Raw genomic sequence first — 26,590 nt, forward strand, 5'->3', positions numbered from 1 at the left:
CAGCTGGCTTCCGCATCTGCAGAACGGGCGTGAGGACCACTTCAAGGGTGCTGGAGAGGATGGAACACGTGCACTTACAGGGCCCCACGGGTCTGACGGGGGGCGTGGGGTGCGCCAAGTGGCCCCCTGGAGGGGAGTCAGAAGCACGCAGCTCTCTGGTTCCCTCAACCTCAGGAAAGATGTCTGCTCAGCTTTTCCCAGGATGCGTGTTATGACTCCCACGCAGGTGGGGACAGTGTGAGCCCCCTTCATCCCCCTCGCCCCCACCCCCAAAGGACACAATATAAAGAAAACAGGCCAAGGATCTTGTTGTGTTTTCATGCTTTAATTCAGAGCTGTCTGCTGTAGGTACAACTCTGTCTGATCAAAAGGACAAAGAAGACAAAAGTGAAGCCCCCTCCCCACCTCCCCCCTTCCTGTATCCCCTGAACTCTCTGTCAAGGGCATGGCTGAATGCAGCAGTGCACTGTGACTTGTGTGCACTGATTCCTAGGTCAGGGGGGTAATGATTTCCCTGGGCAGAGGCCCCTCTGTAGGCCTCTACCCCAGAACCTTGTCATCTGCCCCCAGCCCACCCCCCAAGGTGCTGCCAGATACCCCTGTGGTAGTGGCGACTGGGAAGGGTGTTCAGTGAAAAGCTAAGTTATCCCCTTGGGAGATATTTGGGATAAACTCCATTTGAGGCCAGCTCTCTGAGCAGAGTCCCGGCCCCAGACTGATTTCTGCTTTGAGCCTGGACGAGAGGAGCAGCAAGGCAGCTCTGGCCTGGACCCTATAGCTTAGGAGAAGCCACTTCTGGAGGTGGGACCCCAAGGGACCAGCAGTTCCAGAAGGTGGTTCCTGAGAACATGGTCCCTTAGGATCTAATCAGCTCTGGCCAGAGGCTGGGGACAGGGGAGACCCCAAAGATCTCTGCTGCAGAAGCGGAGGGCGGGAGGGAAAGGTCACAGCCCAGCAGGAGGTGGTATTAAGCAGGAAGGAAAAGGGGAGCCTTGGAGGATGAGTACTTAGCGGGAGGCCCCCGGGCCCTGGCCTCGCTTCCTGGTCCCACATCCTGTGTCCTGCAGTCAGGGCTTGGAGCCTGAGCCCGTGGGCCGCTGCGCCTCCGCCTCCGCCCCTGGGAGCTGCCCAGGCAGCGCTGCCCCTTTTGCATAGATGCAGGATACCGAGCACACACACGCACACACGCACAAGCCGGGGCCTGGCCGACACGGTCCCAGCGTCTGTCCCAGGCCTGGGCCAGAGAGCTGCCTCCTCCACCGACAAGAGGCAAAGCCCGTCAAGGTCCCACCAGACCCCCCAAAAGAGAGGCACCCCCAACACTGTGGGCTGGAGGCCCTCTGACCAGACAGGCAGGTCTTGAGCCACAGCAGGAGCAGAGGGCGGTGCCAGCTCCGCTCACCTTGTCCATAGTCCTCGGTCCACGCGCTTCACGAGCGGCTCCTCCAGCATCAGGGACAGAACGGACCACAGCCCCGGCCCTGACCACGTCCATCAAAACACAAGACACAGTAGGAAGGCCACAGACAGCAAGACGCAGACCGGAGCAGAGCGGCTACGCAGCTCGACTAGATTCCAGTGGTGAAAAATATATAGATTTTATGTTGTCAAATATAATAGTCATACATTTATTTTCTCGGCAAAGCTGTTGACTATTTCTAAGGAGACACCACGCAGCTCCGTGAGGACGCGGCACGGGAGGCGGGGTCCGCAGCCAGTCCTGGCTTGGCTTTGGGTTTGTCCACTGCCGCTCCACGTCACGACCCCCAGGTCCCGTGGGCCAGCCCAGCCCGGCCCCCAGAGTTTGGGTTTGGTTCGACTGGGGTGGAGGGGTGCTCCACAAAGGATGGCAGGTCTGAGGCCCAGAGCGAGGAAGGGGAGCTTTGGAGGCACAAAGCGCGTGGCAGAGGGGCTCTCCCCACGATGGCTGGGCCGGCTGCCCACCCCCAGTGCATGCAGGCATCCCCCCTCAAGTAGGCGGCACAGAGAGGAAGGGCAGAGCCCATGCGTCAGGCAACAGCTGTCGGAGCAGCGGGGGTGGGCAAGCAACCTTGGCAGAACCAGAGTGGCCCCTAGGCCAGAGGGGTGAGATACAGGGTCCCACCAACACCCTCCCCCCGCCGCAATGTAGGGCCTAACTCTGAAGAGTGGGTGGGATGACGAGATAGGTATAAGCCCTGCAGAGGAAGAGGAATGGGTTTACTCTGTAAAATAATAATGCAAATAACATGTCAGCAGCTTTGCAGAGGGACCTAGATGTGGTCCCGGGGAAGGAGGGGGGCCTTCCCAGGCTGACTGGGCTTGGGCTGGGAGCCCCACTCCACCCCCTACCTGGGAAACATCCCAGGACACCCTGCTTAGGCCTGGACGGACATCATGGCTTCAAAACCTCATCTTGCCATTCATCCCGCTGGAATTCCCTTCAGAGGCAGAAAGGTGTAAGATTTAGGAATCCTCATCCTAGAAAGCAAGCAGCCACCTCACAGGAGACCCTGGGATGCGTGAGAAGCAAGCCCCAAAGTGAACACAGTGCAAAGCAGAAGTTGGTCCCAAGGTCCCCGGATAAACTAGGGCGCGCTCCAGGGCAGTCAGACCTGGAGCAGTCAGCTGGCGGTTGCCGAGTCCAGCCCTGCCTCCCAGGCTGCAGGGCCCTGTCTCAGAAGGCTGGAGGTGCCCCCTTAAGCTGCCAGCCCCCGCCTCCTCCTTTCCTGCTGGCAGCGTCTCCAGACAGAGGCTGGGCTCAGGCTAGCATTCACACCCCGGCACTCGCCTGTCTGGCTCTCACAAAATTATCTGACACACTCAGAAGCGCCAGGAGGAAAACAGATGTGGGGAAGCTCTGGGACGAACAGACAGACACAGAACCCACACCGCCCTCTGCCCATCACCATCTTTCCTCCAGCCCTTGGCCTTGACCGTGCTCCCAAAGCGGGGAGCAGCCGGAAGGGGATGGAGCTCAGCCCAGGCCAAGTGGTTCCAGACCCGCTCGGAGTCCCGGCCAGTTGCCTGTACTTTGGGTCGCAGCTGCCTCCGTCTGAGGAGGTAATACCGGCCCAGAAGCCTGGGCTGAGGGCAAGGGGTGGCTTGGGAGAGAAGGCTTGGGGTGGGCAGGGAACTGGACAGGACATGGGGGTGGGGGACGGGGAGGCTTGGCACACAAGTTAAGCCCGGCCTCCCCAGATCAGCACACCAGAGACTTCCTGAGCAGGGGCTGCCCTGTGTGAGAGGCCAGGTGGGCAGGGGGGCCAGGTTGGGGGCCTCACCACCTTCTTTCTCTGCAGTGTGTCCCATCCCTGTGCTTCCCTGCCCTCGGTCTCTCTTCCCTTCTCTCCTGTTGCAGTTTTGGGACACCTTCCCCCACCCCCCGCTCCCAGCCCCTGACACTGTTACCATTCTGAAAACACCACCTCCAAACCCAAAACTAAATAAATAAGATGATGCCCCACGGGAAGGTGCGAGAGGGAGGACGGCACCCCTACAATCGGTAGTCAGGCCTCCGGAGCCCGGGCCGGGATGGGGCCTCAGAGCTGCGAGCTGCCGCCTGCAGCAGTGCTGGCGCTTGGGCCCTGCTGGCTCAGCGAGCGACAGCTGATCCTGCGGATGGAGTGCAAGGCCACGGTGCAGCAGCCCCGCAGCAGGGAGCTGATGTTGTAAATGGGCTGGCCCTGGCGCCGCTGGGAGCGGCAGAGCCAGGCCACCGTGGGCACGGCTGGCACCACCACCGCCAGCAGATCCACGATATAGTGGCGGCTCCAGTAGCTCCTGGGCTCCTTCTCGGCTGCGGCCGCCTCCTCCTCCTCTTCCACGGGGCACGCCACGCCCACCGACGGGCTGGGGTTGGGGTTGGCACCAGGGTGGTGTGGGGTGGGCCCCCGCGTGATGGGCTCCGGGGCCTCGAGCTCGTCACCCACCGTCACCACCACTGCAGAGTTGGGGTCTCTGGGCCCCAGGGGGTGGGGATCCAACTCCGGGCACCTGTCCCCTGACTTGGGGACTGTCCCGGAGACCTGGGCCTTGGTCACTTTCTCCAGGATGGTGTCCAGGTCCGGCTGGTACTGCACGAAGTCCGTCTGGATGGCACGCTCCTGCATGCAGCTGGCCTGCACGCCGGCCTCCGTGCCGCACAGCAGCTTCTCGTAGGTGTTGCTGGCGGGGAAGCGGGGGCCCAGGCTGAAGGAGCCGTGCAGCGAGGAGCCCTCCTCGGGGCCGCAGTCCACCCCCGAAGATAGCAGGCTGCTGGCCTCCAGTGCATCCGTCCGGCTCAGAGTGTCGTCGGTCGCCGCGAAGCCACTGTCAGCCCCATCCTCCACAGAGGCGCCTGGGTGGTCACCCGGCAGGCGGTCGCCGCAGACAGCGGGGTCGCTCAGCTTTGTGTAGGTGGAGCTACGGGTAAGGGAGCGGGCGGGGGACCCGCCGGCCGACTCGGCGGCGCCGTCCTCCTTGGCGAAGCCGTTCTGGGCCACCTCCATGCTGTGCAGCAGCGTCTCCAGCTTCTTGTTCTGGATGTTGATGTCCACGAAGTACTTCTGCAGCCCCTTGTCCTTGTCAATCAGGTTGTTCTTGACGGTGTCGATGACCTGCTTGAGCTGCTTGATCTCCTTGCGGGCCTCCTTCAGGGCCAGCTGGGCCTCCACGCGGTGGCACTCCTCCTCGATCCAGTCCTCCTGCATGCGCGACAGCTGCATCTTCAGGTCATCGATCTCCGTGTCCCTGTGAGCAGATGAGACACACATGCTCACCGCCTGGCCTGTCACCATCACCAAGGACAGACAAGGAGGGGGCTGTCCCCAAGGACACAGGGCCTGTGCTGCTGCCCCTCAGAGCTGAAAACAAAGGAACGACTCAGAGTTCCTTCCTCACCCTCTTTATTCCATCGGGGAAGCAGTGGGGACGGGAGAGGGGCCAGGGCTCAGGACACGAGAGACCTCCTCTTCAGGGACGAGAATGAGCCACCATCTCCTTGCCACCCCCTAGAGCCAAAATGCAGACAACTGTCCACATTTATATCCACTACCCAGAGAAGACAGTAGACGATAAAGATTCTCAGTTTAAAGAGCTACCGCTATAAAAACTTAATACATCCATTTAAAAATCTTAACATAAAACAACAAAATCTAAACCTAAAATCTCTACTCTGCAGAAATGGATGTGGCCTCCTACAAAAGCCGGTGGTGGAAATTTTCAATGGAGGCGATTTGGCCAGAGACCCCGGGGAGAGAGTGATGATCCACTTTTTTTTATGAGAGAAATTACTGCCTTGAATGTAGCTGATAATTTTACATCTTCCCTCAAGTGGAGGGATGAGAAGTGGTGGATGAATCAGAGGAGAATGATGAGAACAGAGTGGCTGTCTTTTATCCATGCTAGATGTTTCCTCTCTGTATCTACTCTAGAGAGGGAAGACCCAAAAGATTGCTGGAAAAGGCACAGAGCTATTCCCGAAAGAAGAGGCAAGAGCAGGCAAACGAGACGGTCAGAGGACTCTTGTCCAGAAACTCGCAGGCTTTTAAAATCCCTGAGGCATAGATGAATCCAGGGGGTGCAGGGGAAGGAGGTGAAGTAGAAAATGATGCCATCAAGTCCAGAGGTAAAGCCAGGGTGAGACTGAACAGGATGGACCAAAAGCAGTGAGAAAGGAGGAGACTCCTTCATGGGACTGAACTCCCACCCTGGGTGCTCCTCCTTCGGCAAACGTCTTAGTGATCCGGCCCACACGCAGCCACTCAGCCCAAACCCTACATTCACACAAATAAAATCCAAAAGGCACGACATCACTTTGGATTTTATGAGTCCAGCAGAGTGACCAACCCAGCTCAAGCACCATGCACTTTTCAAAGTCAAATTAGAAATTCAGGAAATGGGCCCAGGAATCTCACTCCACAAAACACTGAAGGGACTGGGCCTGCGGGGCTGCAGCAGCCACAAGGTCAGCAATGGCATCAACTGGAAGGGGAAGGAGGGGAAGGGCTGCCCAACAGGATACAGCTTGGCGATGGACGTGGGATGGCAGCAGGGACCTGGAGCTGCTCAAGAGCTACGATAACAGACATCCCCACAGGTGTGGGGATAACGTTCATTCCTCCTGCCTCAGGGTGGGGAGCTTACTCTAGGATAACCCTCCTCACTGACTGTGAGCCCTGGCAGAAAGAGTGAGTTTGAAAGGAGGGACTGGGCATGCTCAGCTCAGCTGGGCCCCACTCCTCCTGGGAGCCAGCAGGACCCCAGAGCTATGGCTTCCCAGCCTGTCTAGGTCTCAGGGGGCTGCAGGATGTTACATTTGAACTGGGTCTTATAGGATGAGTTTTCCAAGGGAGCAAGATGAGAGAAAGGGTATCTTAGAAGTGGGGACACAATATATGAAAGCACAGCGTGTAGAAGCAGAGCTCCTTCTCTGAGGAGGAAGTAGGCTACAGCGGGAATGAGAGGATCAGACTGAATGCTCAGAGCCTGTGAGGAGGCTGACGATACAGCAAGTACAGAATGGCCACAGGTACTACAAGAGTATCAGGTGCAGAGGCCGGGGAGCTGAGGTGCAGGCGTGTCCACTACAGGGCGTCCTGCCCAAACCACACAGGGCAGACTGTCTGCTCTGAGCCACAGGGCAGCCCTGGAAAGGAAGCAGGGAGATGGGCTGTCTGCTTCCCGAGGACATCAGTGTAAATGGCCAAGCAGACGCAGGGCATCAGTGAGAAGACAGTGGGAAATAGAAATAGAAATCCTAGCTCTACAGACAAGGAGGTCCACAGAATGCCACCTCTACCCTCCCCAAGTTCAAAAGCACAACAGATACAAACTGGATCAGCTACCTGGCAGAGCTCTGGTCAAGAGAGACACGGTCACGCTCACTGTGTGCTCCAGTTTACATGGAATATAATAGACAAATCCACAGAGGCAGAAAGATTAGTGGCTGCCAGGGACGGCGTGGCTGGGGAGAGATGGAGCGTGATTGTTACTGGGAACAGGGTTTCTTTCTGGAGTGATGGAACTGTTCTAGAATTAGATACTGTTGATGGTTGCACCGTTCTGTGAATATACTGAAAATCACTGAATTGTTTACTTTAGATAGGTGAACTGGATGGTATGTGAATTACATCTCAATAAAGCAGTTATATTACAAAGAAAGAAAGAAAGAAAAGATGAAGGAAGGCGTGGTAGTGGTGGCCTCCCCGCCTGCCCTCCAGCGCCCTGCACGGCACCCTGTCCAGCTCACGGTCGGCTGCGTATCCGAATTGACACAGTCTGGAGAAGACGGGTAGGTGATGAAGAGATCAGAGGGCAGCCCTGAAGCTTCGATTATAAAGATGAAGCCGCCAGCCTGGAAATGGGGAGGCCGGGAGGATCAGGTCTGGAGAATGAGCTCAGACGGGCCCACGGGGGCTCCTGGGAGACCCCTGGGCTGGGTGGGAGCTCCGAGGAAAGTTTCTCACGATCTTACATCATCTACACGTGGATGAGGAGGAAGGCTTCTGGGGCCTGAACTGGTGGGTCACGAGCCCCTGGTGACCCCCTGGGAGGAAGCAAAGGAGGGCTAAGGGGTTGTTTCTCCCCCACAGAGACAGGTCAGCCAGGAAGAGTGCCCTGTGCCGCTCCTCCCCAGGTAGAAAGGAGCCAGGGCACGAGAAGTGGCCAAATGGGGCTGCCAGGCTACAACTGGGAGAGCACTGCCATGGGTGGGAGGCCCGATAGACCCTCGCAGGGGAAACTGCTCCAGGCCTGGCCCCAAGAAGCTACCTGATGCTTCAAGGAGCAGCTGAAGAGCCCCCAGCCACGCCTTCCTCCCAGAGATACTGCAGGGCCCTGGCCACCCGCTTACCGGTCCTGGAGCCGGTCCTGTGTGTCCTTCAGCCGGGCCTTCAGATGCCGGATGCACACCTCCTTCTGCTGCAGGGGGGTCAGGTACTGCTCCGGGGTGGGAGGCTTGATGCCATGGTTGTCACTGCACAGCGTGTACTTCATGGCGCGCCTGCCGGGGACGCTTGTCAGCAGGGAGGGAGGAAGGGGCCTGGCGAGGCGCTGTGCCTCCAGGAGCTAGGGGCCCCGCCTACCCATTCTGGTCCCCTGGCCACTGAAGCGCTGCAGGCCAGGCCTCCCCCACGGGGCCCCTGTGGGCACGAGAACACGCAGCCCCTTTGGGAGGTGGGTTTCATTAAGGCTCTTTCGAGCACAGCATCAGGGTGGGGAGCTCAGGGCTCCTCTAGCTTGGGCTGGGGAGACACGTCACAGAGCGCGTGCACCAGCCTGGCGCCGCCCGGGGTGGCGCCCCCTCCGCCAGCCCAGTCCCGGCGCCGCAGCCCAGAGCTCAGGTGTCCACTCTCCCAACCCAGAGACCAAGGCTGAGGGTGGGAGAGGTCTCCCCCTCCGTGTAATTATCCTGGGGCCTGCACGGTGGGCCAGGATTTATCTGCTGTGTATGTGTATATTATCCTGGGGCCTGCACAGTGGGCCAGGATCTATCTGCTGTGTATGTGTATATTATCCTGGGGCCTGCACGGTGGGCCAGGATTTATCTATCTGCTGTGTATGTGTATATTATCCTGGGGCCTGCACGGTGGGCCAGGATCTATCTGCTGTGTATGTGTATATTATCCTGGGGCCTGCACGGTGGGCCAGGATCTATCTGCTGTGTATGTGTATATTATCCTGGGGCCTGCACGGTGGGCCAGGATCTATCTGCTGTGTATGTGTATATTATCCTGGGGCCTGCACGGTGGGCCAGGATCTATCTGCTGTGTATGTGTATATTATCCTGGGGCCTGCACGGTGGGCCAGGATCTATCTGCTGTGTATGTGTATATTATCCTGGGGCCTGCACGGTGGGCCAGGCTTTATCTGCTGTGTATGTGTATATTATCCTGGGGCCTGCACGGTGGGCCAGGATCTATCTGCTGTGTATGTGTATATTATCCTGGGGCCTGCACAGTGGGCCAGGATCTATCTGCTGTGTATGTGTATATTATCCTGGGGCCTGCACGGTGGGCCAGGATTTATCTATCTGCTGTGTATGTGTATATTATCCTGGGGCCTGCACAGTGGGCCAGGATCTATCTGCTGTGTATGTGTATATTATCCTGGGGCCTGCATGGTGGGCCAGGATTTATCTGTCTGCTGTGTATGTGTATATTATCCTGGGGCCTGCACAGTGGGCCAGGATCTATCTGCTGTGTATGTGTATATTATCCTGGGGCCTGCACGGTGGGCCAGGATTTATCTGCTGTGTATGTGTATATTATCCTGGGGCCTGCACAGTGGGCCAGGATCTATCTGCTGTGTATGTGTATATTATCCTGGGGCCTGCACGGTGGGCCAGGATTTATCTATCTGCTGTGTATGTGTATATTATCCTGGGGCCTGCATGGTGGGCCAGGATCTATCTGCTGTGTATGTGTATATTATCCTGGGGCCTGCACGGTGGGCCAGGATCTATCTGCTGTGTATGTGTATATTATCCTGGGGCCTGCACGGTGGGCCAGGATCTATCTGCTGTGTATGTGTATATTATCCTGGGGCCTGCACGGTGGGCCAGGATCTATCTGCTGTGTATGTGTATATTATCCTGGGGCCTGCACGGTGGGCCAGGCTTTATCTGCTGTGTATGTGTATATTATCCTGGGGCCTGCACGGTGGGCCAGGATCTATCTGCTGTGTATGTGTATATTATCCTGGGGCCTGCACAGTGGGCCAGGATCTATCTGCTGTGTATGTGTATATTATCCTGGGGCCTGCACGGTGGGCCAGGATTTATCTATCTGCTGTGTATGTGTATATTATCCTGGGGCCTGCACAGTGGGCCAGGATCTATCTGCTGTGTATGTGTATATTATCCTGGGGCCTGCACAGTGGGCCAGGATCTATCTGCTGTGTATGTGTATATTATCCTGGGGCCTGCACGGTGGGCCAGGATTTATCTGCTGTGTATGTGTATATTATCCTGGGGCCTGCATGGTGGGCCAGGATCTATCTGCTGTGTATGTGTATATTATCCTGGGGCCTGCATGGTGGGCCAGGATTTATCTGCTGTGTATGTGTATATTATCCTGGGGCCTGCACGGTGGGCCAGGATCTATCTGCTGTGTATGTGTATATTATCCTGGGGCCTGCATGGTGGGCCAGGATCTATCTGCTGTGTATGTGTATATTATCCTGGGGCCTGCATGGTGGGCCAGGATCTATCTGCTGTGTATGTGTATATTATCCTGGGGCCTGCACAGTGGGCCAGGATCTATCTGCTGTGTATGTGTATATTATCCTGGGGCCTGCACGGTGGGCCAGGATTTATCTATCTGCTGTGTATGTGTATATTATCCTGGGGCCTGCATGGTGGGCCAGGATCTATCTGCTGTGTATGTGTATATTATCCTGGGGCCTGCACGGTGGGCCAGGATTTATCTGCTGTGTATGTGTATGAGTGATTTCATGTGAAAATCTAGTAACTATGGCAGCCACCGTTTGAGCCGTCTCTGTGTTGTCATCATCACTACCGCCTCAGCATCCAGCGTGTAGAACACTGTGTGCAAGACTGGTACTAAGGTGGCAGCCTGTCCTTACACTGGCATAAGGTGGGTGATAGTTGATATAATATTAATAATGCGTTCGTTTTCTTAGTGTTCTACAACTTTGCTTTCAAAGAATCACATTACCCTACAGTATGCCTTTCTCTCCCAATTGGAGAAAATGCCTATCAAGCCTATCATCACAGGTAAGAGGTTTTTAGAAAAATGTAACAATGTTTCTAATACCATATTTTGAATATGACTGTAATACTGTATGCCGTAAAAACTTTATAATGATTCATTCATTAGATAAGCTAGGCAACCATTGCTAGCTTCTCTGTTATCAACGCATGCACACTATACCTGTAAATAAATACGAATTTCTTTTTCACATGATCTTTTCATTTTTGATGTCTAGTCTTAGTAATACATGTAACAGCTACAGTGTTTTGTATCATGTAAGACAATATTGATGTACTGACAGATGATTCATTTTAAAAACAATGTAAACTTACAGTATCAATAAATACAGTATATTGCTGTAAATGTATTTTCTCTTCCTTATAATTTTCTTAACATTTTCTTTTCTCTAGTTTACTTTATTGTAAGAATACAGTAAGTCCCCTATATATGAACCTTCAAGTTGCAAACTTTCAAAGATGAACGTGTGTTCCCATGTCCAATCACATAAGTTAGTTCACATGGCTGGTGTACTTTTCCAGGTACTGTACTGTAAGATTAAAAATGTTTTCTTTATTTTTTGTGTTTGTTTGTTTTTCATGTATTATTTGTGTGAAAAGTGTTATAAACCTATTACAGTACAGTACTATATAGCCAATTGTGTTAGTTGGGTACCTAGGCTAATTTTGTGGGACTTATGAACAAATTGGACTTAATGAATGCGCTCTTGGAACAGAACTCGTTTGTATGTAGGGGGCTTACTGTATAGTTTATAATACATATAACACACCAAATACATGTCAATCAACTCATTACGTGATCAGGAAGGCTTCTGGCCAACAGTAGGATATTAGCAGTTACGTTTTGCGGGAGTAAAAAGTTACACGCGGATTTTCAACTGCACGAGGGATCAGTACCCCAACCCCCTTGTTGGTCCAGGGTCAACTGCTCTAGGACACCAGCCCATGAACACATTCACACAAACGCAGGCAGACCCTTTCCATCTGCATGTGCACGCTCTGGGGGCACACGTGAGCACACACGGGAACACTGGCTGTCTCTGGGCATTGCCCTGTTCACAGCTGTACCCTGCAGCCACAAACACCCTAGCACAGGGTGGCGCAGACGTGCGCATTTGTGTGTGTGTGTGTGTGTGTGTGTGTGTGTGTGTGTGTGTGTGTGGTGAGCACGCCCCTGTCCCATCAGGGCCGAGGAGGAGGAATTCCCACCCAGTGGATGAGGGAGGGCCGAGGCTTTCACCCAGGGAAGGGGAGCACCCCATGCCACCAGCAGACCACGGCCAGGCCACCTCAACTCACAGCTTCCTGTCGGCTGTTCTGTTTGGGAAGAAACCTCCTTGGATTTTGGCTTAAACACCTGGGCGTGTTCTCACACAATTTGGCAGAGGCCTTGCCGCCATCCAGCTCTGTTCCTTTAGGGGACGGGGTGTCCCAGGTCTAGCAAGAGGCAATCACATTTTATGGATGTAGAAAAGACAGGCCCTGGTGGGGCCCATTTGCTGAAGGAGCCAAGTTGGAGGCAGTTTTAAAAGTTTTGGGGAAGTTGTCTAACATTTACCGAGGAAAAAGTATTTGTAAATTGTAAACTGTTGAAGAGAAAGTGTGGACAGAAGTGGAGGGAAAGAGAAACTATTCTCTTCTACTCACTCAGCTCCTGGCCTCTAAGTTTAACTCAAGTCAGGTCACACACTGGCTTGTTTTCTGTGTGGCAAGGGGAAGAGGCGCGGTGTCGGGTGGGACCTTGGGGTCCCCTCTGATGGGCTCTAAGAAATCTCCTTCCAAAAGAGAGGAAGCCAGCAAGGGCCCTGAGCCCCATGTGTTAGGCCAGTAGACATCCTGGTGCCCTGCAAAGGCTATGGCGAGAGGGACCCAGAGCTGTGGTGAGAAAAAGAGGCCTTTTCCCTGTGCCGGCGTAGAGGAACCAGGATTACTTAAACTAGTAAGAGCTGAGGATTATAAAGGAAGTAACTATTTTAACTTTTTTCCATATGCTTTCACTAGTTTTCCTTCTCAATATAACATTTAACACTGATATATTTTTAGTCACTAGCTCTTTGTGGGAAAAAATATTTTTTAATATAGTATATATTTACATATATGCTATACGTACCTGAGAAGAGAAGTATACTACAATTCATATCCCTCAGCTAGTCTCACCTTGGAACACCTGGCTACTTATAGTGAGGCTAGAGCCGAGGCACTGCTCACCAGCAACTCTGGTGGTGGCAAGGAGACCCTTGCATGGAAGCAGCTCTCAGCTTCAGGGCTGGGACTGCCCCCATGGGTTTCAGTTACGACATGTGTGGCAAAAATCTGCTACCAATAAAAAAGTATTAAAGTTGCCAATTATACACTTTTCAAAAGGTAAATTAATGCATCATCAATCTCACTCACACACTACCACCACCCCCCACCCCCGTTCTGGGGGCAGCTACAGACAGGATGCTGGGGCATGGGTCCAGCATATGTGTGTCACCCATCATGCGTGTCATGGTGAAAAACTCAGAACTGCCGCCTCAGTGTGATCTGGTCACACAAATGACACTCACTCAAGACAAGCCTTCCCAGGAGGAGCTCTGGCCATGGGAGCTGCAGGCCAGACTCTCCTGGCCTTCTCTTGCCTACGATTCTCAAGTTGAACCAAAGTCCTAATGAGAGCGGTTACGCGTTACGGGCCAGCAGCAGTGTGTGGTGGGTGCAGATATCAGCTCCCTGAAGCCTCCGGGTTGTAAGCTCCACTTTACAGATGAGGGAGTGGAGACTCAGACCGATTCACATCCTAAGCCCGTGCTCCCCGCTCACGCTCCTGGGAAGCAGGATGGGCGCCGCCATCACAGCCTGCACGTCCTGGTCTCTGAGGACCCACTGCTCTCCTTACCCGTCTCCCCAGCCCGATCCTGCCTTTCCTCTTTGCTGAGAGCCCAAAGCACACGCTGCACTTGTAACACACTTCCCTTTCTAGAACAACTCCACTCTGCCACCCTCACAGTGTACCACCTAGAAGAGCAGGCTGGCGGACGCCATGAGCTGCCTCCCAACATCCATTCTTGCCTTTTCTCCAACAGAACTCCCAGTTTGCTGGGGTGGCCCTACACTGGGAACCACTAACTCTCCCTGTAGCCAGTCATACCTGGCACCAGCCAGCACAGTATAGACAGAATTTCCTGGGCAATGTGTCCTGTCTCAAAAACACGAGTCTCTGGGGGTTCAGGGGCTTTGGCCTTTCTACCTTCTTCCTTCCTGGATGCCGACCTGATGCCTGGAGGTGTAGGAGCCAGCTGTACACCAAGGATGGTGGAGATGGGGTCCCTGACACTTCGGGGAGCTGCCCGCCTCTGGCCCCTTGTTTTGAAAGCATCACCCCCAGTTTGTCTCAGCTACTGACTTTGGTTACGTGCAGCTGGGTATGATCATACCCATCTTACAGATGGGAACTGAGGCTCAGAGAGACGTGACCTGCTCAAGGTCACACAGCGGGGAAGTGTGCTAGAGTTGGGGATGGTTAGAACGTCCACCTCCCCCGACCCCCAGGGCACTCAGGGTTCCAGCCAGCTTGGCCAGCCCGGGTGCGAGGGAGTGGCTGGTTACCTGGGCGTGGGGCTGCTGTCACTTCCCTTGCAGGAGCCCGAGTTACTGCTGCTGCTGAGGGAAGAGGTGCCGTGGGCATCCCGCACGCTCACGGGGGGAGAGGTGCGCCTGGAGGCAGGAAGAAGAGGCAGGTGCTCGTTCTGGCTGGTGGGCAGCTGCGGACACTGGACGAACACCGCCAGGCCGCTGCGGCCCAAAGGGCCCCCACTTCAGGGTCACCGCCGGGGAGAGAAGCGTGGCGGGGGGATGCACAGACAGGGGTGACAGAACAGACAGTGCAAATCAAGGTGGAAAACCAGAAGGAGGCCGGTCCTCAGGACTCCCCAGAAGGCTGAGCAGGGCTGCGGGCCAAGGGTGGGGTCCCAGCTACCCCTACCAAGGGTCCTCAACTTCCAGGGTCCCCCAAGCCCAGAGGGAAAGGTCCCTGCACGGACTGAAACAGAGGTGGAGAGGAATGGGGCAGGCAGGAGGAAGGACAGGAGGAGGGGCGCACGGGGAGGCCAGGGGAGCCTGGGTGGAAGGCTGCATGCCGTCCCTGCAGTAACTGTGAAGATCGAACAATAATACTGGTGACGGCAGGGATCCAATGGTTTAAGTCTTCAGAGAACTTTTACACCCACTGTGTCATTTGAGCCCATAAATAGTTCCTGAGGCCAGTGTGAGCAAGCCCATTTTAAAGATGGGAAAACTGGGGCAACAACTTGCTCAAAAACAAGCCGGTGTTGGACTGGAGACAGAGACCCTCCCTGCCCCCACCTTCAGAGGCCAAGGCTCCGGGCATTGGGGAAACTCACCTGCGGGATCCAGCAGAGGCCCGTCTACTGCCTGGCAGGGACATGGCCATGAGGCTGTGGGTCCGGGTGAGGGGTGGGATGGGCGGTGTCCCCGGGGCTGAGGAGAGAGGGTGGGTTGGGGGGGCCGCGGGGGTGGCCGGGCCCGGCCACGTCATCCTCTCGCTGGGGCCGCTGCCCGGCATGGCTTCTCCTCTCACCCTTCAGCAGGACACCCAGCACCGAGCTGGGGGCTGGCAGGCCAGGCTCAGGCCACAGCTGCCTCCACCAACAAATTTAGCAGGCTCTCACCCCACCACCCGACTTAAAATCACGATCATCAGAGCCTCAGGGCGGGCAGAAATCATCAGTCCAGCCCCGTGTCCTCCACATGAATGACTGTGCCCCAGAGAGAACAAAGGCCTCGCCCAAGGTCACTGACACTGGGGCAGGGCCTCCTAATTGGCTCGGCCCAGCACTGAGTCCTCTACGCTCTAAGCCAGGCCCCCAGACCCCTGACTCTCGGACCCCCACCCCCACGCTGGTCAATCCTCCCTCGGCGGGGGCTGCAGACTGGAGGCCTCCTGGAGCAGGACCAGGAACCCCAGATTAGGCTGCGCTAGTCTCGATGTCACCTTCTCACAGTGCCTGCTGGTGCGTGGCTCGGGGCTTCCCGTCTACAGGGGAGACAAGACAGACCAACACACCACACACGTGTAGAAAGACATATGGATACACGCGAATATGAAAAGGTAGCACGCCCCCTCCATTCCAAGGCATGCCACACGTGGCTCAGTGAACATGCTCAGGGGGCCTGCCCACAACGCAGGACATGCAGCCCTCGCCTGCCCCGCCCCCCCCCCCCCCCCCCGCCCACATGCTGCACACAGGCATGCCCGCACCCATCCGTGCAAATGCTCATGCTCATTGTGGGGTGCACCAGGAACTCAGGGCACAGGCTCAACGCAAATGAGGAAGGAGACAGATGGGAGATGAGGACTCCTCCCTGCTCCCAGGGGGTGTCTCTGTAGGCTGGACCCAGTAGGAAGTGACCATGCCTGCAGAGATCCATCCTTGGCCCTCTTGACAAATCAGTAGAGAGACTCGGACCTGGCCTCCTGCCCAGGAATCCCAAGGCCCCTTTCCTGGGTAGAGGTTTGGGCTCCAAGGGCAGCCAGCCCTACAGAAGTTTAAGGAGGGGAGAGGCCCCATCCTGGGCTGGTGTTGGCTGCTGTGGAAGGAGGCCTGCACAGGGCATTAGCCCAGAGCTCCTGGAGTCCGAGGTGGAGAGGCCTGGGCTCTTCGCAGCCAATGTGCTAGTGCTGTGCCAGCTCCAGAGACCCTAGTCCCCTCCTGCCACGCTCAGAGCAAGAACTAAGGACAGTAGCCTGGGTTACAGGAGATTCAGCCAAGGACACAGTGTGCTGGACCTTCCCCCATGCGGGGAGAGAAGCAGTGACCAAGCCCTGCTCCACACCAGACCCCGTGCCAACCACATTACGTACATTATGCCATCGACTCCTCCCAACAACCCTATGAGGAAGTGCTGTGATTAGTCCCTTTACAGATGAGGAACCCGAGAGGGAACGGACTGCCCAAGTCCCAGCCCCAGTGTGGCAGGGCCAACACTGAACCAGGCCAACACCAGATGCTGAGGGGCTGGGTCTCAAACCCCAGAGCCCCTGCCCAGGGCACCACCCCTTCCCACGTCAGGGCCTCTGGGGATCCCGGTCATCCCGGCCAGCGGCGGGGCTGCGTCCTGAGTGGACAACGGCGCTACTCAGGTGGCCTGTTTCCTGGCTGTGACACAGACATGGCGTGTTCCCTGGAGGGCTCGGACATTGCCAGCATTGTCTGCCTAGAGGTGTCAGGTGCCAGGCACAGGAGCCGCCGACACCCCACCTGTCACCTGAGCTGCTCGCCCCAGCTTGGGGATGCATCCCACCCACCATGCCCCAACTGCCCAGGCGGGGCCTCCTGGAACTGCAGGGCCGGCTTCCGGAGGAGGAACAGTGAGACGGGCTGAGGGGACAACAGTGCTACTCCACACTTGCCAGGAAGGCCACCAATGGCTCACCACCTCCTGGGCACAGGAGGGCCTCAACTAGGAGCAGCTTGGGAGGGGCTGATAGTCCTTGCTCGTGGGTGGACGAGGGCTTCAAGGATCATCTGTCACTGATTGAACACTTCTGCGGCCAGGTGACCGTGCTGAGTGCTTTTATGTGCCTTGGTTCATTACTTCAAATAAAAATCCTTCAAGGCAGGATTTTTTATCACATTTGGGTCCAAGGTCACACAGCTGCATGTCCAACAGACCCTGGCTTCTAGCCCCAGCCAGGCTGGCTTCACTGGCCATCCTCCCATCACCACTTCTGGCTTTTGGAAAGATGCTGTGATTTCAGGAGGACTTCTCAGCAGAGGCAGGACTCAGAGCTGAGGCAGGGCCTCGCTCTTCCAAGCCAGCTCTGGTGAGCATTGCTAAGGAGCTCAGAAAGTCCGGGTGGAGCTCTGGGCCCAGGTCCTGGGAGGCGGGAACGATGCCTGCTTTGCCTTGGAGCTGCGTGTGGCCTTGGTACAATGAGGGCTTTGTTGTCGCTGTCCCTGCTCCTACCTTGCTTGGCAACCCCACGCCTCCCTCCTCTCTCGCTCCCTCTTCCTTCCTCTCTGGCCAGGGGGGTGGGGGTGGGAAGGGGATGGCATTTGTACCTGGTTGGAGCAGACAGTCTCCTGGGAGGCCAAAGCCAGCCATTCATCTGGGACAGAGGTGGAAGTGGCATTTCCCCTGCTGGGACGGGACCTTGCAGGCTGGGGTCCCTCTGGGAGGGCAGAAGACACCCAGGCCCAAAGGGAGTTGTCTCCCCAGGATCTAACCCAGAAGTGTCAGTGAGCACCCTGGGCTCTCTCAGGTCCTCCCTCCCCTCTGGGCCCCAGAGAGGAGGCAGATTGCCATGGCGTTTGTCTCCATGCCACCTGTTCGGCCTGGAGTCCCGCAGGCCTGTCCCCAGGTAGCCGCTTGGAATGGAAGGTGGAAAGGAAACCCCTAGCCGTGGGGAGCTGGGCTGACAGTTGCTTATCACCTCCACCCCAGGTTAAGCCCAGCCCCATTTCCCCATCCTGCCCACACCATGGCAACCCTGCTGCATCTACCCCTTTGATTAGTGCCTCACACACCGAACAGTGGGGGTTCAGGAGATATAGCAGGATCCAGGGAACAGGAGATGGAAGGAGTCAGAAATAGTCAAAGATATCTGGGCTCAAATCCCAGCTCTGTCACCCTCCAGCTGCAGGCAGTGGGCGAGTCACACCACTTCTCTGAGCCTTAGCTTCCTCATCTGTAAGTGGGGCTGTAACAGAATGCACCTCATGTGGTTACTGTGAGAATAACACAGGATCATGCATGCATAGGGCTTAGCCCAGTGCCCACCACACAATAAACACTCGAAAATGGGAACTCCCAGGATTCTGGCACTAGATAATTGCAGTGCAATGTGAGCTTCAAAACAGAAAGACTCAAGGCATAATAGTGGCTTCAGGAGGGTCAGGGAAAGCGTCTCCAAAAGGAAATTTACACTAAGTCTTAAAGGGTGAATAAGAGGTCACCAGGCAGAGAAAGTGAACGGGAGGGATGGAGAAGCGTGGGCAAAAGCCGTGAGTAATGCAATAGCATGGCTGCTCAGGAAACTAGGGGGCCTGGGGGAAGCAGAGGCACAGTGGGCCTGAGGCTGTAGAGGAAGGTGGGGCCAGGCCACACCGAGCCACAAAAGCCAGGATCTTGTCCTGTGAGCAACAGGGAGCCATGGAAGGGCCTTAAAAAGGGGACGGACACAATCAGACTTGCGTTTTAGAAAGCCCCTGCGTAGGGGGCCTTTGTGGACTATAGCTGGAAAGGGACAAGAATAGAGGCAGGGAGACCAGTTAGGAGGTTATCAAGAAATTAGAAGGGCCTGGGTCAGGGCGGCAGCAGGAGCAATGGAGAAAGGGGCCTGGAGCCTTCTCAAAATTCATCAGAGGCCCCCGATTAAGTAAAAATTAGGGCAAAACTCTTGATCCTGGCATTCAAGGCTCTCTTGTCTATACCCTTTCCAACCTGCTCTCAGCTGCTTGCTGACCCCAGGGGAAAGCCCTGTTCGTTGCTCCCACATCTTTGCAAAGGCTGTTTGCCCAGCCAACAGCACCTGCCCTGCCCTGCCCTGCCCTGCCCTGCCCTGCCCTCATGCACACGTCACACTTTCCGTAAGGCTCTGCCCTACAGGACTTTCCTCTTGGGACTTCACCCGTCACTTACTCTCTTGACCACTTAGCGTGTCATGCCTTAGGCTGAAACTCAGGGAACACCCCCCTCTGGGGAATTTCATAAAAATAAACACAATCAACACACAACCGTTAGAAACGCAATGAGTTAAACAGGCACATTTGATAGACCAAGGGGTTGGATTAGATGGTCTCAAAGACACCTCTGGATCCACCATTCTCTGATTCTAGGGCTGTAAATGAAATAGAGTTCTAATTGATGCTTTCTTCCCTTTCAGTTACTAAGACTCCTGGATTTCAGTTTCTACATCTGTAAAACTAGGAAGCTGCGTTCTTCAAAGAGACACTATGGCATTTTGCTCAATCAGCAAGTCACGGGGGAAAAACCAGGCACTAGGTTAATCTAATATTCTAGCTAAGTGAAAGTCCCTGTATGCACTATAAATTATCTTTTTTTCCCCAAAGAATTAGCCATCAATAAGAGAAGAAAGCTATCCTAAAATCCAAAGGAACAGAACAATCTGTGTCTGATGACTCAAGCCTCTCACAATTGTGGAAAGCAGAGCAATGCAACCAATAGAACAGAACTTGGGAGGAATCTTGTCTCTGCCAAGGCAACGCTAGAATGCAGAACATTCCACCCTCAAACGGCAGAACGCCTGGTGCTCCTAGAATGCTAATGCAGAGGGAAGCGGGAGATGGAAGATGGGCCTGGGAGTGTTCCAGCCGACCTCTCTGGACCTCAGAGGATTAGTGCTATGAGGGCTACTCATGGCTGAGGAGTTTGGTAAACCTTCCATTGGCTTCACGACCTCATCAGCCACTATGCTTCTCTGCACTATCAGCAAAACCAGGACCTTTCTTCCTAGACTTGGGAAGGGGGGGCAGTGGTGGCATTTCTCCTGTTTGCTTCCTGTTTCCTACACAAGCTGTTCTCAGAGCTGGAACCATAGATGGGGCCACTGGACTCCTTCTCACTGTGGCAACCCCAGTACAGCGCAGGGCAGACCCACAGCTTGGCCAAATGTTGCGAGGGCTCCCAAGGCAACCAGGATGGGCGTGAGGGCTGAGGCGTCTGCTATGCAGGTAGTCTCTGGTGGTTCGACTCAGATTCCAGAGCCTGGAGGGCACCAAGAGCCAGTGGTCTTCAAACCACCTGGAGAACTTGCCTCTGGGACTATGAGGGGGTGGGCTCAGGCCTCCTTCCCCATTTCACCTCGAGAGACTCCTCTTGTACCTGTTCTACATATGGAAGGTCTGAAGTAAGACTACATTTTTAAAAGGGTTTTGCAGGTTAAAAATCTATGTAATATATATTTTCCACAACGAGATACTATTTCACATCCACTAGGACGGCTATAATCAAAAAGACAGACAATAACAAGTACAGGCGAGGATGCAGAGAAATTGAAACCCTTGTGTATTGCTGGTGGGAATGTAAAATGGTACAGCCACTGTGGAAAACAGTTTGGCAGTTCCTCAAAAAGTAAAACATTGAATTACCAAATGATCTAGCAATTCCACTAGTGGGTATACACCCCCAAAGAATAGAAAATAGGTGTTCAAACAAAAACTTGTACAGGGATGTCCATAGCAGCACTATTCACAACAGCCCAAAGGAGGAAATGACCCAAATGTCCATCAACGGATGAATGGACAAACAAAATGTGGCCTATACATACGATGGAATATCATTTAGACGTAAAAAGGAATAAAGTACCAATACACGCTACAACATGGATGAACCTTGACAATATTATGCTAAATGAAAGAAGCCAGACACAAAAGGCCACATGTCGTGATTCCATTTATACGAAGTGGCCAGAACAGACAAATCCATAGACAGAAAGCAGATTAGCGGTTGCCAAGGGCTGGGCCAAGGAGGAATAGGGAATGACTGTTAATGGGATTGATGAAAGTGTTTTAGAGTTAGATAGTGGTGACAGATACACAACTCTGTGAATATACTAAAACCCTTTGTATTGTACATTTTAAAAGGGTGGATTTTATAGTATGTGGCTATATATCAATAAAAAACAAAAATAATCTATATAATATATATTTAAAATGAACCATTGTAAAAGGACAGGCATGGTCCAGGAAGGGGAAGGGAATGGCCCAGGATGGCTCAGCAAGTAGTGACAGGACAGGAACTAGAAGCAGCCCTCCTGCCTCTACCTGACTTCAGGCAGCTGGGCCCAGGGCAGGTACTGCCCTGGTCCTCCTGACTCTGGGTCAGCCTGGAGGAGACAGGCGACTAAGACTGACCCTTTGAAGGTCTGGCATAGCCCCAACCTCATCTGATCCTCACAAATTCCCTGTGGAGGGAGGCCAGGTGGAGACTGATGCGTAGGACACATGGGAAACCTGAAGCTGCGGAGCTTTCGAGATCACTCAAGGTCACACCTGGACGTCTAGGTCATGAGTGCCTGCATTTCTACTGCATCATGACTGCCTCATAGTACAAGAGAACTGGGACACATACTGCTATGCTGCATGAAAAAGCAAAAATCTACTTTCCCAGGAGATTCTAAAATACCAGGATGGAGATGCAGGGGTTACATCCCCGCATCCTGGGCTCCTCATGCTTCCATAAAAGCAGAACATCGCATGTGGAGAAAAGGGAACCCTTGTATACTGTTGACGGGAATGTAAAATGGTGCAGCCTCTGAGGAAAACAGTGTGGAGGTTCCTTAATATACCGAAAGTAGAACTACCATATGATCTAGCAATTTCACTCCTAGGTATATATCCAGAAAAAACACTAACTTGAAAAAGTACATGCACCCCAACATTCAACAGAAGCACTATTTACAATAGCCAAGACATGGAAACAACCCAAGTCCCATAAACAGACGATTGGATTAAGAAGGAATGGTATATATACATATACACACACACACACACACACACACACACACAATGAATATTATTCAGCCATAAAAAAGAATGAAATATTGCCCTTTGCAACAATGTGGATGGACCTAGAGAATATTATGCTTAGTGAAATAAGTCAGACAGAGAAGGACAAATATATGATCTCACTGATATGTGTAATCTAAAAACTAATATAAATGAATCTATATACAAAACAGAAATAGACTCACAGATATAGAAAACAAACATGTGGTTACCAAAGGGGAGAGGGAAGGGGGAGGGACAAATTAGAGGTATGGGATTAACAGCTACGAACTACTATATATAAAATTGATAAGCAACAAGGATATACTACAAAGCACAGGGAATTATACCCATTATCTTGTAATAACCTAAAGGAATATAATCTGAAAAAAATACTGAATCACTAAGCTGTACACCTGAAACTAACCCAATATCATAAATCAACTATACTTCAATAAAAAGACAATAAATAAAATAAAATATTCCTGAAAAAAAGCAAGTGGACCTCACAGAAACAGGAGGTTAGCAGAGCAAGGAAGATTGTTCAAAAAGAAATTCTTCATGTGTCTTCTCCCTAAACAGTGTAAGTCTCTCCATGTCCCTCAAAGAATCAGCCATGTGGGCAAAGGAGAAGCCCTCACCATGAGGACCACTGTGTTCAACTCTTCCAACAGCTGCTGCATCCTGCTCACTAGCCCAGTGCTGTGCGAGCCCAGCACTGAGAGACCCTCAGCTCCTCAAGCCACAGCACATGGTCCCTGTCGGTGACCTTGCACCCTTGACCTGAGTCTCAGCTGCCTCATGCATTCAGTGGGACCCACCCTCCTGACCCTGCCTTATCCAACCAAGGCAATGAATGGAGCAATGGGGGAATTCCAGACAAACAGAGGACAGAACATTTCTTGCCATTACTACTGCTACCACTGCCTCTTATAGGGGATATTTTCTCCTTTTTCAGAAGTATTATTCCTTGCTTTAGTGCAAGTCAGAGCAAGCCCAGGTGGTGACTCTGAGATTACCGGCACCCTCTGCCGAGCCGACTGCCCTGGGGTGGCTCTCCAGGCCAATGCCTGGCAAGCCTCCTACATGGGGAGGGGCAGCAGGGGCGACACTGGTTTCCATCCCTGCACAGCTGTGCCAGGGCTGCCCCTCTGCAGACAACCATGGGGAGGTGTGGGGGACAGAGGGGCCCTGGTGCTAGCCCCAGCTTGGGAGCTGCTTGGCAAGTGGCTCCTGGCAGGTGGAGGTCCTTCAACGACCTTGGCCACAGCATGTGCTTCCCTGGGCTTCCCGGCTGATACAGCTGTCAAGCCGCAGCCTGGCTCCTCTCCTGCCACCGCCTCCTCCTGAGGTTCCAGCTTTAAAGCATGACCCTATGGACTCTCTTTTCTTCAGATCTCTGCTGAGGTTCTTAGGATCCTTGAGTTAGTGTCCACCCCTCCCCTGCATTTACCCCAAGTACCTACAGGAGCTAGAACACACTCACAGAGCTCTAGAATGGAAAGAATGTTGGGTAGACTTTGTCACAGCCCACCGTTTTACAGACAGAAACTGAAAGCCAGAGGGAGCACGCCATATGTCTAAAGTTGCTCAGCAAGTGCAGCACAAAGCCTGGGCTGGGAGCTCACCTCCTGACTCTAGTGACAAAGCTTCTGCACTGCAGCCCCGCCCCACACCGCTGTTCGAATCCAGGCAGAAGTCTCTGATAAAATAAGAACAGAAGGCGGCTTTTTGAGTAAAGAAGTCATGGAAGGAAAGCCAAGGGTAAAACAGAAGTCTCACCAATTTTGAGGCAGCTCACAAATGACACAGTAAAATATACATTGAAACCGAGGCCTGGGGAAGAAGGGAACGCCACAGGCTGGCCACACATGCAAACGAGGCGGCAATAACGAGGCTCAGATTCCACTCTGAGCTTCCTGGCCACCAAAGCAAAAAGAGAAATTATGCCCAGTCTTCTTGTTCTTATAGTTAGGGGAGAGCAGGAAGCAGACTAGTTCTTTAGGAGACATAAAGCTCTCCCTAAAATGAACGCTAAAAGAAACATTATTGCATGTGATTTGCTGTAGGGATAGAGGACTGCCTATTGTGAATCTGCAAGGAGGATCCCAAGATAAAGGAAAGATGGTGGCCTCAGAGCTCAGCCAAGTTACCCTGTATGTGCTGTGCTCTGCTGACATGAGATTGAAGGACCCATGGAACACAAGGACCAAAGGGCTAAAGGGATGTTCAGATGTCATCTGATCTGCCTGGGACCACAGCTCCTTTCCATGGAGATAGCCCCCACCCAATCTGAGATCAGAGAGCTCTATCTTCCTGGGAATACAAAGCAGGGAACCACATAAACTCATGCTGTCTCTTGCATTCTCTCTCGCTCTCGCTCTCGCTCTCTCTCCTGGCATTTCATGACAATCTAGTCCAACTGCCACATCTTCTAAGCAGAAACTGATGACTTGCCAAAGGCCACAATGTGAGCTGTAGGAACAGGGGACATGAGACTGAAGGTGGGCCAGCTGATTCCAATCCCACCAGCCACTGTGGGCATGCTGCTCCTGTTGGAAGCCAAGTCTCACCTGTCTGCTTGAGACTCCTGGGGCCTTTGTATGGAGATATAGGCCCAGCTCACCCAACTGTTCCTGTTTAGCCCAGGAGCCATGCTGATCCCAAATCAGCATCCTTCACCTCTCCTCCCAGACCCCCTTTCTTTCTCCAGCTGCCAGCTTCCCTGCCGTCCTCAGCAGCTGATTCCTGTCCAACTGACTTCCAGTGGCACTTCCCCCATCAAGCTGAATTATTTTGCCTTCCCTAAGATCTGGGGCCTTTGACAGAGCCCAACACGGCTCACACTTGCTGAAAGAGGGTGGGTAATTATAAACCTCTCTCCCCAAAAGACCTCCTACTCTGGAGAAGCTGCTCCACCCCTTAATTTAGCTAAAATGAGCATTTTAAAATGTTTTCAAAGGGAGACTCTGTAAAAATCTATGTCTATATTAAAATCCCTTTGTCTCAGAATGAGTTTTTCCCCTTTGCTGGGAGGCTAATTTAACAAAAAGAAACCATGGCTTTGGGCTCAAATATGCCAGGATTTGAATTCCAAACTGCACTACCCACTATCTTTATGACAGTGGGAATACCACTTTACTTCTCTAAGCCTCAGTCTCCTCATCTGTAGAATGGAGCTAATTACAGATATTGTGCACAAGTACAGTCACGATTAGCAGTTATACGTGCTAAATGCCTAGCAAGGATCTGGCATAGGGAAAGCACTCCATAAACAGTATTTATTTATTCACCTAAATAGTCTTGTTCTTAATGTTGTTCATATATGTTACATCTTTATTCCACTCCAAAATCTTCATCTGAAATATGATAATAGTTTGTATTTCAGGGGTCTCTTTCTTTCTCCCCATGCTTTATTTTCTCCACAGTCCTTAGCAACAGCTAATGTACTTTGTTTATTGTCTCTAGAATATAAGCTCTAGGAAGGTAAGAATATTTGCCCATTTATTTCTTAATTTAGTTCCCAGCGCTTAGACCAGTGCCTGGCACCCCACAGGCCCTCAACAAATATTTGCTGGATGAATAAGTGGTTCTGCACTCACTTGGGTTGACATCACTACCCAAGTAAGTGCGGGCTTCTTAGCAAGTAAAAAAAGGGGCAAGAAAAGCTTTGCAGCACTTAGTTTATATTATTATAGTCCTTCTCACACGTGGAGTCCTATTTAGGTGGGCTGGTCTCTCCTGCTAGATTTGTAAGCCAGGGATTTATCCATCTCTGAATCCTTAGTATCTAGCAGGGTCTTGAGTACAAAACCCTTAAAAACTGCATCTTAAGGGAAAGCATGAAAGCACAGTTTGAAAGCTGTCATTTAATCAGCCTCTTGCCAGGCACTGTCCTGGGTGTTCCACATCTATCCTCTCAGTTCACCCTCACATTAGGGGGTGTGCCCTCCATTTTACCACCAGAGACCAGCGAACTTGCAGGAGGGCACGTAGCAAGTAGGTGGTAATACTGAGAGTGGAACTCAAACGATTCCAGCTGCCCCTCTAAATTACATCTCCGCACTCAGAAAATCCAATTCGTTGTGTCAACAACCCCAAATCCTGACAGCAGCCCTCAGAGAAAAGTGAAAGATACAACATTACAGTGGATCCTCATGGTTTGCAGATTCTGTAGTTGCGAATCATCTACTTGCTAACATTTATTCATAAGCCCCAAATCAATACCCAGTTCCTTCACAGTCATGGGTGGAATGCACAGAGCGGTGAAAAATTTCAGTTGCCTGATGCCCACGTTCCCAGCTGAGTGGAACAAGGCAACCTCCCGTTTCATTTCTTTTCTTCTTTCTTTTTCTTTTAAATAAAATTGATTTTAAAAAATAGTATTTTA

General features: G+C 53.1%; 1 protein-coding gene across 17 annotated transcripts in view; it reads right to left on the bottom strand.

Annotated features, from left to right (window-relative positions):
- Positions 1 to 319: 319 nt before the first annotated feature.
- Positions 320 to 26,590, bottom strand: part of SNPH (syntaphilin) — a 43,817-nt gene continuing 17,546 nt past the window's right edge. For 2 of the 17 annotated variants that reach the window (XM_067707705.1, XM_067707702.1), the window contains 4 exons: positions 15,073 to 15,169; positions 14,279 to 14,386; positions 7,814 to 7,963; positions 320 to 4,710 (listed from right to left, as the gene is read on the bottom strand). In XM_067707705.1, coding sequence (XP_067563806.1) covers positions 3,522 to 4,710; positions 7,814 to 7,963; positions 14,279 to 14,386; positions 15,073 to 15,122 — 1,497 coding nt within the window. In that variant the 5' untranslated portion in view covers positions 15,123 to 15,169 and the 3' untranslated portion in view covers positions 320 to 3,521. Of the gene's footprint in view, positions 4,711 to 7,813; positions 7,964 to 11,989; positions 14,252 to 14,278; positions 14,486 to 15,072; positions 15,891 to 16,553; positions 16,582 to 23,828; positions 23,903 to 26,590 lie in introns of those variants that run through there. The other 15 variants (XM_067707701.1, XM_067707692.1, XM_067707704.1 and 12 more) reach the window with 14 other exon arrangements.

This window comes from Pseudorca crassidens, chromosome 15, assembly GCF_039906515.1.
Source record: "Pseudorca crassidens isolate mPseCra1 chromosome 15, mPseCra1.hap1, whole genome shotgun sequence".
NCBI lineage: Eukaryota > Metazoa > Chordata > Mammalia > Artiodactyla > Delphinidae > Pseudorca > Pseudorca crassidens.